At 38.5% G+C, this 16,742-nt stretch overlaps 2 protein-coding genes across 10 annotated transcripts in view; both read right to left on the bottom strand.

Moving 5' to 3' along the window:
• LOC123514862 (protein arginine N-methyltransferase 1-like) overlaps positions 1 to 3,750 on the bottom strand; it is a 10,667-nt gene extending 6,917 nt beyond the window's left edge. Inside the window, exons 1-4 of one of the 7 annotated variants that reach the window (XM_045273120.1) lie at positions 3,693 to 3,750; positions 1,361 to 1,495; positions 963 to 1,040; positions 44 to 185 (exon numbers count right to left, since the gene is read on the bottom strand). In XM_045273120.1, the coding sequence (XP_045129055.1) occupies positions 44 to 185; positions 963 to 1,040; positions 1,361 to 1,495; positions 3,693 to 3,695 (358 nt within the window). In that variant the 5' untranslated portion in view covers positions 3,696 to 3,750. Of the gene's footprint in view, positions 1 to 43; positions 186 to 962; positions 1,041 to 1,360; positions 1,496 to 2,935; positions 3,075 to 3,115; positions 3,334 to 3,383; positions 3,495 to 3,615 lie in introns of those variants that run through there. The other 6 variants (XM_045273117.1, XM_045273119.1, XM_045273118.1 and 3 more) reach the window with 6 other exon arrangements.
• A 2,287-nt stretch (positions 3,751 to 6,037) lies between these two features.
• On the bottom strand, positions 6,038 to 15,845 carry LOC123514780 (transmembrane protein 165-like). Of its 3 annotated transcripts, none has more exons than XM_045272939.1 (7): positions 15,309 to 15,845; positions 14,307 to 14,436; positions 13,703 to 13,961; positions 11,943 to 12,118; positions 11,599 to 11,769; positions 10,750 to 10,855; positions 6,038 to 10,170 (listed from the first exon to the last, which is right to left on the bottom strand). In XM_045272939.1, the coding sequence occupies exons 2-7, from the start codon at positions 14,424 to 14,426 to the stop codon at positions 10,106 to 10,108; spliced, it is 897 nt and encodes a 298-aa protein (XP_045128874.1). In that variant the 5' UTR covers positions 14,427 to 14,436; positions 15,309 to 15,845; the 3' UTR covers positions 6,038 to 10,105. The 3 variants fall into 3 exon arrangements, with proteins under 3 accessions (XP_045128874.1, XP_045128875.1, XP_045128876.1); XM_045272940.1 differs by having other exon boundaries at positions 15,670 to 15,845; XM_045272941.1 differs by having other exon boundaries at positions 15,453 to 15,810.
• Positions 15,846 to 16,742: the final 897 nt, after the last annotated feature.

Here is a 16,742-nt window from a genome sequence, read left to right as displayed (position 1 = left end):
ATCATAAGAAAATGCATGTCAGAGAGAAGCAAGTCTCACTCACCCTTATCTAAATTGTTGGCAGTGATGATTTTCTTTGCATGCTCCACAATGTTTGACATTTCAATGCCAATCACACGAGCAGCACCAGCCTTTGCAGCAAACATGGAGAGGATCCCCGTGCCACACCCAACATCCAGCACAGTCTACAGACACAATAAATCACTAAATCAATCAATATTCTCCATCTTCAGATTCCTCATTCTATGGTTCATTAGGTTCTAAGCCTTCATGATTATAAATACTTAACATATAAAAACTTCAACATTAGAAGTAAATATAAACAATTCTATACAAAACATAGTTCTCCATAATACAGAAATCCATATTGTAACTGTCAGTGAATAGAAATATTTTCAGTATTTTCTTAGAAATATCTATACTAACATTAGCCTTGATTTGAGCAGCTTACTTGACCTTGCTATTCAAAAGGAATACTCCTACTTCCCTTCAGATCTGAGCACCACCCTTCCATACAACCAATACCCAAGGCAAATGGGTAAGAAAACAACCCAATGACAGACTACCAATTTACCCAAGAATCAATCATCTTACACTTCATACAAAGTAATATCAAGCAAATGGGACATGGTACAGAGGAACCATGCATGCTTTAGGAGCTCCAAGCAATTTTGAATCCTGGACATGGTCTGAGAGTAAGAAGGGCTTCCATTCAGAGTAATAGTTCCTTAGTGGCTTTCAGATAGGAGGTACCCAAAAATACCTCCTTTAGCTGGTAAATTCCCACGAAAAGACAATAGTATATATAAATACATATATAAAAAAAAAATCACTGAAGGCTATTATGGCGGGTGACAGGACTCTATGCACGTGAAAGATTAATTAAATGGACTAATCTATACAGTGTCATTCAGCATCTGAAACAATACATAATAATGGTATAGGAAGACTTAGTGCTTTACCTTGCCCTTAAACAAATGCCTGTTGTGGTACATGGCATTGCGATACGTCAAGGTACGGACTTCATCCTTCAACATTTCCTGGAAGAGGTCATTAATTTCAGCACTCTTGGGAAATAATATCTTACTTAGCATGGAAATTGTTTTAGTCTACTTACTTGCAAAGAATGTTCTGAAATTATCTAAAACTAATTATCTTTTACAATAGGATATCTTAAAGTAGAAAGTATGTGATTTTGTAGTACTATATATAATTCTTCATGACTTATGGAAATTGAGTATTTAGAAAAGAATATCAATATGACGATCCACTAAAAATAATCAGATAAATTTGTTAAATTCAGTGTTTGCTTGAAATGGTTGTATCACCACTTTAGATCTGCTACAAGAGTGACACACACCTCATGGATTCCAAAGTGGGCGTATGAGTCAAAGTAGTAATCTTTGGATGTCATCTCATCGACTGGCATCCTTTCCACTCTCTTCTCTTTGTCGCAGATCTTCTCCATTTTGTTGTTGATATCTCCAGCTACAATCTGTGGGAGCAGAGCATTTTTTAACAACATTTCTCTTCATGGTAAAGGTTCACCTACCATCATGCTAAATTATCTGAAGTACACAAGTGAGACCCTACATGCAATGCTACTAATATACACAAGCACCACCTCCCTCAAATTCAATGTCAGTTAGTCTGTGGGTGATCTCACATGGATTTTGGTAGATGATATAGACACCACATGGTAAGAAACAAGATTTGTTTAGGATTAAAATTCTTGCTGCAACTGTCAAATTCCAACCAGGTAAGCATTCACACAAAAACATGGCAAATACATGACCAGAATCACTTAAAATACACCCATAGAATACACTTTGCAATCATAATAACACAATGGATGAAAAATATCTCATCACAAGTCACTTCCATTGTAAAAAGAAAATACACTACCATGCTTCATATATTCTAACTTAACCTAACATAAATTTTACTACCGTGCTTTACATAACCTGCCGCGTTTTAAGTGATTCTGATAATTTACTACCCAGAAAATCCTGTTTTTGTCTCATCCTACCAAGAAACCCAGCATTCCCACAAGTCCCCAAGCTAATTTGTGGGTAGAGAGTTGGTGACAAATGTTCACCACTTTATACTAGCATATTATACGTATACAATGGGTTTTATGAAGATCTGGATGAAAATAAGAAAATGCTATACTGGACCATTGCCATAACTGGAATGGCCAAACTAAGACTAAGTTGAAAAATACTCATTACCAATAAATCTAGGCTCTCTCCTAGTTCTAACTTCTTTTTTCCTAATTTTGTGCTACACTTTCTTTAGTAAGGGAGCCAACCAGGAACTTAACCAAGTACATCAACAATATACACACACACAGGCTCTTCCCAAAACTATTCAAAGTTTATTACAAGTACACACACTCTTTCCTACACCCCACGCAATGGAATCTGCCGCTGTTCTCTAGACCAGCCCCAAACACCTCATAGGCCTTACCCTAACCATGCACGACTCCTGGCGGCGGGGCCACGCGAGGAGCAAACCACGTGAGTAAATAGACAACAAAACCACACTCCTTACTCACCACACACAGCCAAACACTCACACTCACTTTAATCCACAACCACCCCTAACAATATGCCTTGGAGGAAATACACTATACATGAGGCACCAGATGAAGACCACGTGAGTAAAATTAATGCAATCCCACTCACTCATAGCTCTTACTCAACACACACAGCCAAACACTCACACTAACCTAAAAACCATCACTAATACTACACCTTAGAAGAAATACACTAAACATGCGGCACAAGATGAAGACCACGTGAGTAAAATGAATGCAATCCCACTCACTCATAGCTCTTACTCAACACATGCCACCAAACACACATCAAAGTAACATTATTGTCCCCACTGGCCCTTATATCCCTAAAAAACACGCCCTCCACCACACTCCTACCCTGGTAAGCAAGGCCGCAGGGACATGGGTTAGCGTGAGGCCCCTACAACGTGTTCGCCAGGCCGGGTCCACACCTGCACCATAGCCCTCCTGCTCCTAGACACGCTGGACCCACGCCCTAGGCCTTCCACGCACCCACACCCGCACCACCAGCACCACCACACCCCCACACACCCTTACTGTGGGTAAATGTGATGTTAGAGTAGTATTTAACAGGGAAATAGAGGTGAGAAGAAGGACGGATACCTCTGGTTCCCTTTGTTGTGGGTCGATGATCACACTCACGTGGCGCCAAAGGGAAGCAAATTCGAAATGCAGACGTGACTACACACACTACAACTCCGCCGCCCGCACGCCCACCCCGCCCATATGTTACCGTGCCTCACACACCACGCCCGCACTCGTCATGCTATATGTAACGCACGAGGGAAAGCTACAAAGACAATACCGGCAAACTCACTTCCATCTGCTCGGCCATGATGCGCGGGAGTGAATGGTGGTGGTGGGGTCCCTCTCTCCCTCACTCCCTCCATCCCCAGGTATCCTCCCCTGAGACACATCCCCTCCCTAGCCCATCCCACCCTTTCTCACTCTAGAGACACGGCTGCTCTCTTCCTCACTCCTACACCAAGAGCACATCACTCACACTGTTGTACTGAAGCTCACCACACGATACGTACCCTATCCTGCAATTTTAAACCATTCATTGTCTCAGAAAGGGACATAGTTGGTGTTAAAATTACAGAATCCAGCATACCATTTATCCCTGGAGCGCCAAGGAACCACACTTCCCTATGCAAAGGAACAGAGACAAGCGTACCCTAAATAGCAAGACACTCAGTACTTAATGCTGTCTTCCTCTTGAATCATAGACTGTTCTCTCATCACGCCCGTAATTTTGTATGAAAGAAACTCCTCCAGCTGAGATCTCTACGTACACAAGAGATAGAGAGATATGTTAAGGCAATAAATCATCATCAGCATCAGCATCGACATCATTTCATTGCAGGACAAGGCTAGGAAAGTCCCAACCCAACGTGGAAGTTTGTAGGAAAATAAATCGGTGTAAACTCTACCTGAATTACAGCACAGCGATGCACTAACGCTTCATAAATAAACTTAAATATTCATTTTTCTCATTGCTCTTGACATCCCCCCCCCAGGTGGTTATGGAAGGCCTTCCCCTATAACCGAAACTTAAAAAAAAAAAAAAAACAGCCAATTATGTCAAATATGCTTACAGTTATATCGCTCGAGTTCAAGGGCCGATATTGAGTTGTGTTATCTGAATTATCTAGGATCCTACGCTGAGATCTGAACATAATACTCCATTACACCATAGGCCACCAAGAGTTTGTTACATCTCAATTCATTCTTAAGAGAGAGAGAGAGAGAGAGAGAGAGAGAGAGAGAGAGAGAGAGTGTGTAGGGGTGTAAGGGGGGTAAATACATATTTAATCTGGAAATAGTCTGATAAGTATAAATTTTGTTTCTGACTAGAAAATATAAACAGTATAAATAGATAAGTAAATCAATGAGTAAAAGAAATTATCTATATATAGACACTCATTACTTTGTGGTGGCATCATATGAATTCATAAAAACCTATCTTTAGTCACAAGAATTATGTGGATTGAGAAGTAAAAGCATTTCACAGTAATGTATTTATGTTACAGATATACATGTATGGTAGGCTCTGTACTATGTATGTACAAAACAACTAGGTACTGTATGGAGCTTACTATCACTCCTACCCTTGGGCTTGGTCATCCTCCTAGACCCAGAACAGTGAGATCACCATGCAGTGTGATGGACAAGACTGAGTGCTCACATGAAAGGCATGTGCAATAATGGTCCACCAATGTACTATACACCATCTCTCTACCCTTCCCAATCTTAACTTAAAAAGAAATATATGTATATCCCAAAATCTTGAACAATGAAAGACTGATTCTTAATACAGAATGTATGCTAATAATATGAGTAGTTTCCCAGATTAATTATTAAATCATTTTGTATTAAAAAACAACTAATTGGTTATCAAAATCAACTACAAGATACAGGGACTCCAGTATGCTGATACATTCTCCATTGTCTGGGAATGGCTTACATCAACACACTACCAAAATAATGTTAATGTATGTATTAATCATAATAATTAACTAACATGCATCAACTATCTTCTAGATAAATAGTATTTTAGTATGTAGTTTCATTTTTACCTCGTATTCAAAAATGATGTTCCACAAGTTTATCACAAACATGGGTAAGCAACACTGTACACCTCATGAAATCATAGCACATACACATCACTGGTATGTACAGATGTAAGGCAAATTCTTTCAAGCTCATGTTTGTCATTATGTTTCCATTTTGCATTGGTGAGAAGAAAGGTTGTCAGGTGAAATAGACCATAAAAGTAATCAAATTTCCATAATCATATGTAATTGAATGTATCAGGACAGAACGACACAAGTCTATTAGCCAAACAAGCCAGAATGAAAGCACTAACTGTTAGACCTCATGAGTCAGGACTGAAGGCACTTGTTACCAGAGACTTGACTTTACTTATTTTGCCTGCTGTAGTGCACAAGTCACTCAAGAATAAAATAAGACACTGAATCAGCAGTCAGAAGATCCAAATTCTCAACCTCCTGCACAAATTTTGGTGTCAAATATTCCTTAAACCTACATACACAATACTATGGGTTATGGAACTTCAATGGATGACTTTTATGAGACCCACCATTATTGTAACCTTTATAACCACAGTAGCATGTGAAAGTTTCAAAAGTTTAATGGCTGGAGCTGAAATTGATCTAATAGATGGAGAAAACAAAATGGAAAGGGTTCTCTGGGTTTGTAAGTGCTGCTAAGTAATGCCAACAAACAGTAGCTGTGGCAGGTTGCTGCAATGATAAGGAAAATTTGATATTACACTAGTCACAGTAATTCTGGATTAATGATGGTTGACCATTATTTGAAATCAACATAAATTGCATGTGTCTTAAACACACAAGCAATTAATGACAGTATGCAGCACAAAATATGTGTGAATATCCAGTCACCTGTATAGCATTTTCTGCAATAATACAGAGACAATTTTATATAACAATTTATTAGGGTACCTTGTCGGGCTGATATGGCATACAGTCAACAAAAAAAGAAATGACAGTATAATGCTAAATAACGGCCGACATTAATGACTTGGTCATCTGTAGAATTCAGCCCATTGTTATTGTTATTACTCTTACCTCTCATACCAGACACACACACACACACACACACACACACACACACACACACACACACACAATAAACAATAAACTAATAAATCAATTAATTATTTAAACTTGATAAATGAATGAATACAACAAATAAAGAAAATATTGTTTTAAATTTATACAAAGTAAAAGTACCTGGAAGGTTCCAGACTCTTCAGCCTCATATTTATGGGATTACAACTCAAATTGGCTTTGATAATTCATAAAGAACTATCTTGATAACTTTACTGGTTCAGTGATGCATTTAATTATAGTAAATCAAACACCCTATGGTGAGATCTACCTACAAGCAATCTATGGCAGACAGTCTGCACCCACAGGTGATCACCTAATCACTCAACCACTCAATTCACTGCTTTTGTCTATCAAGTCTGGAGAGTTGAGGGCTGACATAAAAGGTCGAGTCCATAAAGTGAGTGAGTATGTTCATATACAACATATACTTCACTTAGCTTTAAAAAAGTTCAAGTAGTACAATAATTGTTTCCTCAGTCTTCTTTCCTCCAGTGGTCTCCCATACTTCAGGCATAAGTAATGTTATTGTAAAACATCTCTAGCAAATTAATGAAACAGACTTTCATAACAACAATAATCTGTGCACATAAGCAATACAATAAAATCTTTATATACTTGTAAAATATCAATTTTAGCTCTGATATTTATCTTTTCATGATAGATATATCTATGAGTCACACTTCATACTTCTTTCTTTTTATGAGAAGTAAATGACACTCCCTTAACAATTGTTTTCAATACAAACACACTTTCACAGCGACAAGTAAATCTAACACACACTATTAACTGTTCATAAAATGCACCACTAGGAAAAAATCATACATACATACACAATGTAACCCTTTCCATCGCACCCACACACAAAACTATTATGATAAAATACTGTTTAAAGTAAACCATAAATAAGTTATTGCAGGAAATGATGAATCAAAAAGAACATGAATGGAAAAGAGAGAGAATCCCAGATCTCTCTCTCTCTCTCTCTCTCTCTCTCTCTCTCTCTCTCTCTCTCTCAGTCTTTTATTGGTCATTGAATTTACTTACCTTCCTGTTTAGTCATTCAAGTTCATGAAAGTGATGATGATAACCAGCTTGTACATGATTAATCAGCATCAAAATCTTTATGAAACTCAAATAACATGCAATGTTTTCATCATTTCTACTTCACCCACCAAGCCACCAACTACTTATAAAGAGACTGACAACAATGAGAGAGAAAGATAAGAAAGATTGTGAGATGAAATAGGACTGAGGTCTCGGGTATGGTTTGGTACTGTGCTAGTGAAGAACTGTGAATGTAAGGTAGTGGCTCGTCCACAGCTTTGACAAATCTAGGTCGCATTTTCCCATTGTTATGTTAAAACTAATGAAGGGAACCACTTAAGATTTATAAGGTTAAATTATATGAAATGAAAATAAATAAATATATCAGAAAATACACAGGCACCCTTTCCCTAACATACATGGTTTGTATGTTAGGGAAAGGGATCTGGCTGACCACCCCAGCCACGAAGGTATCTAAGACAAGGAGCCTCCACCTGCACCACACACACACACACACACACACACACACACACACCTATTAAGCCTTCCTCTTCAAAGGCATTCCATGTCACTCATAGGCCAATCACAGCAATTTATACAAATGAGGAAGGTCAAGAAGACAAACATACTGCATGAATACCATCAGGTGGCTACACATCACCAGGTTCAGCAAACAAGACCACTGTGCTAAATACAACCCGTCATACCAATATACTGGGGAAAGAAACGTGACCATCATTAATTCTTTTCCGAGCAGCTTCATAACATCTTCACAACACAGTGACATTGACACAACACTGCCTTCATTTCTGTGCCTTGAATATTTTACGAGAATGTAAGAACTATAAAATTAAACCTATTATTGCCAAACAATACACCCCACTCCATAAGCCCCACTACAAGTTAACTCTGAAACACTAACTTTGTCTATCTTTATTACAACTTAGACTATTTTAGAAAGGAAACTGACCTTCTCTAGGAACTCAATCACTGCTGCTTTTCAAAAGCAGAAATTGAACAGATCTTTTCCTTAGAGGTGTTGTCCTTGACCAGTCTCCCTTGCATGCAAATACTTAAATGAAAAAAAAAAAAGATAAATAAGAAATAAAAAATGTAACTCTAGTCTCTATGTATATACTTAGAAAGACAAATGGAATGAACTGTGCACTCATGAACTGTATCATTTATCCAGCAAAGTCAAGACTGGAGATTATCATAATTTTTCAACTTTTCGAGCAAGGTTCAATACAAATGTTTTTGTCTCCCTGTAAAAACAGGGCAGGGAATTTCCATCTTTTCTTTCAGTGGCCTCTATTATGTGCAAGGAATATGGCACTACTATTCCACTTCAGCTGCATTGTGTGGCAATGTCTTTATAAATTGACTTGACATCCTTGAAATAGAGAACTGTGTGTCCCCACAATATAATTTACACACTCTCACTCCCAATCCTTACCTCATCTCCTTGAGGACTGCTAATATGCTTCTTTTCCCCTTTACTGTCCCTTATAAGACATTCACATATAAGCATATTTCATCTACATATGTTGACTTTACAATGGTCTTTTCAAGAAGCAAGGTTATAAAAGGGCATAGCAGCAGCAAAAATTAACATAACCACACATTTTAGAAAATATTCAACACAATGTGAAGATTATAAAGTTAAACAGAATGGAGATCCACTGTATATGATGGAGGATGTCAAACCAAATTGAGAGCCATTAGCAAAAACCTGTGAATGATAATTTCACCCTGAAACTTTCCAGTCTGATGTTAGCAAGTCCATTCAAGTGACACTCTATCCAATTCTGTACTCTTCAATTGTTGCACAATTTTCAGGTGCTTATTAATTTAGTTAAAGAACTGCCCTAGTAGAATTTCAAATGAATGAGTTTCTTCTACTTTTAATATTATACATAAAAGATGTCCCAATACCAGTCTCCACATTGGAGCAGTCTTTATCATGTCTCTAAAACAACTTTAGTCAATATATCAAAGCCACATTCTTTCTTAAAGCTTATAAAGTGGCAGGCTGCCTTTTTGTTGGTTTTCCACGATATCAAATGAAAATTAAGATGAACTGTGATAAATGATTATGAAATTGGAGAAATGTGTGTGTGGAGCTTAAACAGTCATGCACCAACCTCAAAACAAACTGAAATAAAGAGATCAGCAGTAAACCATCTCAAGTCCATCAGATGAAGAACCAGTCTCTTAAAAAACAGGCATATTCCTGGAAGCCAGATGAATGGTTCAGTACCTCTAGTACATCACAAAGTCTAATTTCTGATGCAATTCATGGGCAGGGTTCTGTATCACATGGGGCATCAAGTTTAAGTAACTATGTGAAAATTCCTAGACTACTAAAAAGATTGCATTATTGTTGAAAAAAAAAAAATACAAAAAAAATGTGAGTGCTGATCCAGTAGCACATTTTGGAAAAAAAAAAATAAATAAATCACCAGCTATTCAAAACAACAATGTAACAAATGTACAATTCACTATGACATGGTAGCTTACATGAGAACATGTGAAGCATAAGTTGCTTCATATTCTGTGGCCAACAGTCCCTATACCACTGGCTCAAGGGGCTACAGCGTGGGGAGGTGTGGGCTACATTACAGGCCTGGAAGATTTTACCACATGACACCACGGCAGCTTATAATTTACAAAGTAAAAAAATAAATTATTACAAATATAGCACATTGTCTCTCTCTAGTTGAGTCTGTATGAATGGCTATAGGACTTTTCAAATAGAAGTGCGAACATAACAATGGTTGCACAACACAACTCCCACCTCAAGTACAGCGATGAGTGAGTATTATTTTCAAGGCCCAATTATCAAGGCCGACGCTGCAAACACCAAGAAGGTAACACCGCCTATGATCGTCACTGTAAAAAGACAAGCAGAAGAGAAAGTTAATATGTAACAAGTTCTAATAAATACTGTCATTATCAATAACACTGCAAATGTAATCACTTTAAAAGGACTCAGTCCAATCAATATGATTTCCTACTAACAAGAATATATACGTACTGAATTTTTCTTGTAAGGGAAAGTAAGAAATACTAGACACGTGTAGCTTCATAACAGAATACTACTGTAGCTTCATAACAGAGTATTACTGTTCTCCCACGCTTACAAGAATGTTCCAAGGAATGAACCTGCCTTACTTTACCCTGTGCCTGGCAGTCACTGGCAACCGTTCCAAAGTGTGATCCCTCCAAACCCAACCACCATACTATTCAATTCAATTTACACTCCAAAAAATAAATAATGTAACTTAACTAACTAGTATGAACCATAAGTACTTTCTCTTCCCCATTATGGTCAAGGGGCTGAGAAAGTGGTGTGAAGAGTGTGAATGTCAAACTGTGTGTCTTGTCTAAGCTTCTCTCTTTTTTGGTAATGTATGAACCATGAGAGCTAATCTTCTTGATAACATGATAAAAATACCACCAGGGACTCACCTGTTCTGACAGATATTTTACTGGCAATCATGCGACCACCAATCACTGCCAGGCCAGTGCACAGGAAGTGGCCAAGCAATCCTCCGAGCACCACGCCATACACATCCTGGTAACATTTCCTTCATTAGTATTCATTAAATTCTAATAAGCATTGCCTGTCCATTCCATTATGTTATATGACGCTTTACCTAAGGATGTCAAAGAAAAATATCATGTTTTAAATTAATAACTCAAGAGCAGGGTTAGAACCATTACTATCATGCCCTGTCTCTTTGCAGTGTATCAACTACAAAGGAAAGGCTCCCAGGCCCTCTCGCTCCAAGCTATCCAAGCTGTGTGGCTGATTGCTATAAAGTGTATGCAGGAGTACCCTCTTCTCCATCAGATGCAAAGGAGGTGAGACAGTGGTATGAATGAATGTGAATGTGGGAGTTATGTGCCTTGTCTTGCCTACCTCACTTTTTAGGGAGACAGTCTTGGTAAATATATGTTTGATTCCATAGCTGGATAAATGCTTCCCCAAGCTTGTCCACCAATTTCTCTAGTGTTTGGCAAGGAATCTTTCCGTAACAAAACTATGGACTTGTACTCATAAATAACTTATATGAAAATTCAGGAACTGGTGTAGTGATCTTAGTTAGACTAGCAAAGAAAAGTAATATATCGGGTTATGAAAATCAGTGAACATTGTCTTACCAAACCCACATCTTTCAATGAACAAAAAAATTACCATCACCTCCCTTGTAGTCAGGAAGATAAAAGTTACTAATCAGGTTACAAAAGTTGGTTAACACTGTCTTACCAAAGTGACATAACATCACACTGTGGACCAATAATTCTAACCCTTACCTCTCTTGTTGCCATTACTACTGTGGCAATTTGAGATCTGTCTCCCCACTCAGCCAAGAAAGTCATGGTGAGTGCCTGGAGGAAGATCCGAGGCAACCAACCAAACAAGTGGGTCTTCCGTGGGGCTCTTCTAGCACTAGACCCGCCCTCCTCCATGCTCTCCCTCTCAACCTGCAACCAAATCATAATTAATTTGGGCATTCACAATGGACTCGGTTGTCAATGTATCTATGAATGTTCCTAAAGAAAAATAGTACTCATATCATCCACCATCAGTTACAAACACAATTTAATATGATTCTTACTTTCTATCTATTAATATTTTCTTTCAATACATAACTTACTTCTTCATCTCTACGTCGTAAATCCATTTGCACTTCCTCCATCTCTTCTTGTCCCTCATCTGGCTTCATCTTCCAGCCCTCTCGCAGCATCTTGATGCCAAAGATGGCAAACAGTACACTTGATGCATAGAAAGTGTACACTCTTGGGATCCAGGTTATAACATACCCAAAGAATGCTGCAGACAAAGTGCCCAGTTATCAAAATTTACTGAACAATGTAGTATAGATACTGCATAGAATACCTACTACTAATTTTCACAGAATTCCATCAATGTTACAGCACGATTCAAAATCTTATAGAATACAGTGGCACCTTGGAGTACGAATGTTTTTGAGTACGAACAACTTGGATTACGAACAAAAAAATTGTCTTTTTTTTTTGCATTGCAGGACAAACTTTGCTTTGGAGTGCGAACAATACCAAACGCGATCAATATTGCGCGCAGCACTGCGCGATCAGCTGACTGCATGCTAGGGCACCACGCTGCCTTAGTGCCTTAAGAGTGTTGTTTGCAGTTGTTTGGTTGTTGTTTTGTAGTGCCGGGGATAATAATATTAATTTTTTTTTAGTTATTAAGATCATTGCATAGCGTAGCAGCACTTGTGGTCACGAGACATACAGACAGACATATGCAAGATTCTAGAAGATCCGAGGGGAAGAGAGAGTATTCAGCTCATAAATTAAATTAATCCTTATAGCCTGTCAGGCACGATCATGGCTCTTACGTTAGAGCCCATCAGGCATGATCGTGGCTCGTGCAGAAGCCGCACTCCTTTATGCCACACAGTTTGTTTATGCTTGAGGCTATCTGTCATATATCGAGGCCTGTCATTGGCCCATTGTTTTCAAGATGGTAGACACTACCCAATCATGTATCAGCTTTTACAAGGATATGTTTGTGTAGGTGTGAGGGCACCAAGCGTGAGGAGCACTTATGTCAGTATGCTGTATGTTATCATTTTTTATGTATTTCTTGGTGAGATACAAGATATACATGTATATCCATGGATAAGTAAGCAGTTCAGAAACAATATTGGAATCGTTATTTTTATGTCGTTGTTGGCTTAGATACGAGTGCATAGTGCTGGCTTGATGGAGTTGGCTAAGGAGGATGTGGTGACGCTTATTTCTGACCACAAGAAGTTGAATTTTCATTATATTACATTTTGCTTACTTTCTTGCTTTATTTTCCTATCTTTATAGTTATAGCATAATAATATTAGTAGTATATATAGTAATAGTATGCAAAAGTAAGAAATTATGTGAAAATGGTCTTGGGAGATGGTTTGGAACTAAACTATAATTTCTTCCATACGAATACAGGTATTTTGATGCTTTGGAGTAAGAATGTTTTGGAGTAAGAACAAAATTCTGAATGGATTAAGTTCGTATTCCAAGGCACCACTGTATATGTAATTAATGCCTAAAAAATCAAATTTCATTATAGCATATGAATTGAAGTATAGGTGATCATTAAAAAGTTCTTTGCCACCCCTTATAAGAAAAAACAATCTGAAGATTGCAAACTAAAAACAAACAAGGATAAAAAGCTTGAGAAAACTTAACATAGGTGTATATGAAAACAATTCAAGAGTAAATTCTTGTGGTTAAAATGTGTCACCTTAACTAAATCAATCTTCCTTCCCATGACAGTCAGCTAAACATAATTATGCGACAAAATTAGTTTCTTCAAGTCTCCTTTTCACTGCAAGCTGTACAGACACACAAGGCAAGACAGCAATAAGCAAGTTAGACTCACAGGATACAATGTGCATGATGGTGAGAGCAAGCATGGCCCCACCAAACACTGTCAGTCTGGCATGATTCATGGCCATGATGGCAGCAATGAAGAAGGTCTTGTCTCCGAGCTCTGTTACAATGATCATGCTCAGAGCCGCAACAAAGGCATGCATGAAGTTCACTTCCCCGTCCTTTTTGCCATCGTCTTTATTATTAGACGAGTTGGGAGAATGGTCACCACTGCCAATGGGAGGCAGTGCGCCCAGACCCGTGTCATCCTGAAAGATACCATCACATGTTGATATGTTCATCTTTACCAACATACTCATACAAATATGAAAATATATACAATAAGCTTTTAAGTTATTGCTTCAAACTTTTGAATCCTATGTGCAAAAAAAGAAGTCTGAACCTGAAGTTTTTTGTATCATTTATCCTAAATGGAGAAAAATGTTGACAGGCAAAACCTGCATACAAAACATCTGCATTTATACTACAAAATTCATGATGCCAAAACTTTCCAAATCTATGACCTTAAAAAGCAATGATATCAAAGAGCTTTTTATAAGACCATCTTGTGTATTCTATACTGTACTGCAGGGGGTAATATGTGCACAGCTCACTTCAAAATCTGCCTGTTCCTTCTTCATCATGGGCTCCACATCAATGGGATGAAACTCACACCAGGCCACCCCCGCCAAGACGACAACGAGGGCAATTGCCCTCACCACTTGGGACATCATGGTGCCTCACCTGGTGAAAGGACAAAGTAAACACTAATTAAAAGGAACACATGCAAATATTACACAGAGGAAAGTTACTCAAATTTGTATACTAAGTAAAATATGATACACATTGCAAATAAAGTTCTAATCACAGGCAGTGCATACTATTCTCTCTCTCTCTCTCTCCAGACAAGAGAAAATAACCACTCTTACATCACACGACACTCATCGTGTGTGCATGGCACTCACCACCGATCATCTGCTGGTCACCTAGCCAGTCGCTCCCCTATAGGAGGTCAAAGATCATATTGACCAATCTTTAGGTAGGATTGTGATCACTCACACACCACACACCTGCACAGCCAGGTCACAACCACTCAGGGTACATCCTGTACCTACTTGCTGCTTGGTGAACAAGAGCTACGCATGAGGCCGCACCAAGGACTTGAGTTCACACCTTACTTGGCTGTGACCCAAATGTGCTTACGGCTACACTATGGTGTATGTGTGTGTGGAACCTAGGAAAATATATACCATATTTTTTTTCTCTCTCTCTTTCTAAGCAAAAGATATGTTGCAGAAATGTCTAAAGTTAATAAATTAAATGAGTAAGTAGGTAAAGATGAAAAAAAGCATGCAAGTTCCATCAGCTGGTGGCACCTCCTGTCCAACACTCTCGATACATCAATACAACAACTGCAACATCAATTACAAACTGGTAACTCACAATGGCAGGCAACAAGCCCAGGCAGGCCCGGACCCAAATTCTGCATGAGTGCCCACCAGTGCAGAAGGTACCCGTTTCCCAAGAGAGCAAATGAGTTAGCTGTTATCTGAGCAGGTGAAATAACCCTCCACATGAACTATAAGTAGTAGCACACAGCAATACTCAATACACACACAATTACTATTCCTGATGGGTCGTGGTGTTCAGTGTTCACCCCGTTGGGCAATGCTGAATGGACCAGAGGGTGTTCTGCGGGCTGAGTCAACCTTCATCTACCACACCTCCACACACAGCACATCATATGTAGCGTCACGTACTGATGTCAAGGTGACTTCATTCTGTTCATTTGCGTTACACTTCATACAAGTTAGTTAACAACAGGCCAGGCACACGGCACACGGGCACACAGGCTCCTAGGTGTGCCTGTACACTTGTTGGCGCCAGGCAGGGCTGCATGTGGCCGGCGCCTCACTGCCAGGCAACATGGCAACATCTAACAACAATTAGGAGTGAAGTCAGGCTGGTGGCACCCACTATGATCTGCTTGGCGCCTGGTTCTCCCTCCAGCTGTCCTTAGTGGGCCAGGGCAGCCACAATAACTATCTCGACTTTCCTGCTGCAGACGAGACTTGTTGTAACTGAAACAGCTGGACATAGACTCCTGTACACACTGACAGCTGCAGCTTCAAATACAATCAGAGCATCACTAATAAAGAATTCTACTTCTCTTATACTCTCCAGTTGCCGCAGTTATAGCATTGGATTCTTCTAAGCAAGGCAGGTGGTGGGGGTGATGTGGTGAACTTGCTGACGTCAAAAGGTTCGGGGAGTGGGAGAGGGGCCAAGAGGGGAGGGAGTTATGACACGAGGAATTTGATTACGTTTACTTTACTTCATGACGGGAGAATCTGACAAGTTAAGGCGGTAGGATTTACTGTTCTTTCTTAGGTTGTTTCTCAAGGTATATATATATATATATATATATATATATATATATATATATATATATATATATATATATATATATATATATATATATATATATATATATATATATATATATATATATATATATATATATATATATATATATATATATATATATATATATATATATATATATATATATATATATATATATATATATATATATATATATATATATATATATATATATATATATGAAGGTTTCTCCTTTCTACGGCAGTATATTCAGGGTCAGTATTATTAGTATTCTGAGTATTCTCTCGAGTCATGTTGATGAGTCTTGGAAGGACATGAAGAGGGCTCACAAACACCACTTTCATCAGGAAAAGTCTTCTGAGATGCATCCAACCTGGTATTTCCTGAAGGCAGGGCATGGCCGTGCATCGATGACTTATAACAGGAAAAAGAATACTGGGTTCAAAGTTCACAGAGAGAGAGAGAGAGAGAGAGAGAGAGAGAGAGAGAGAGAGAGAGAGATTGATTGATTGATTGATACATTTATTGTTGAAGAGAGAAGGGGTGGAGGGACGTATTTACTATTCAGAAACGCTTTGCTACCTCACCATGACTATTCTTAAAGACTATATTATAGATAATCAGCCGAGTACTCAAGATTTCTC

The sequence above is a fragment of the Portunus trituberculatus genome, chromosome 38 (assembly GCF_017591435.1).
Source record: "Portunus trituberculatus isolate SZX2019 chromosome 38, ASM1759143v1, whole genome shotgun sequence".
Taxonomy (NCBI): Eukaryota; Metazoa; Arthropoda; class Malacostraca; order Decapoda; family Portunidae; genus Portunus; species Portunus trituberculatus.
Note: the sequence above shows the minus strand (reverse complement) of the source record. Positions and strands in the feature narration are given on the sequence as shown.

What these genes read in the sequence shown, in the direction of transcription:
- LOC123514780 (XM_045272939.1), bottom strand. Translation starts at nt 14,426, where the DNA reads ATGATGTCCCAAGTGGTGAGGGCAATTGCCCTCGTTGTCGTCTTGGCG. An exon ending in TACGACGTAGAGATGAAGAA is followed by an intron (nt 11,770 to 11,942) that starts GTAAGTTATGTA and finishes ATTTGGTTGCAG; the next exon opens with GTTGAGAGGGAGAGCATGGA. An exon ending in TAAAATATCTGTCAGAACAG is followed by an intron (nt 10,171 to 10,749) that starts GTGAGTCCCTGG and finishes GTCTTTTTACAG; the next exon opens with TGACGATCATAGGCGGTGTT.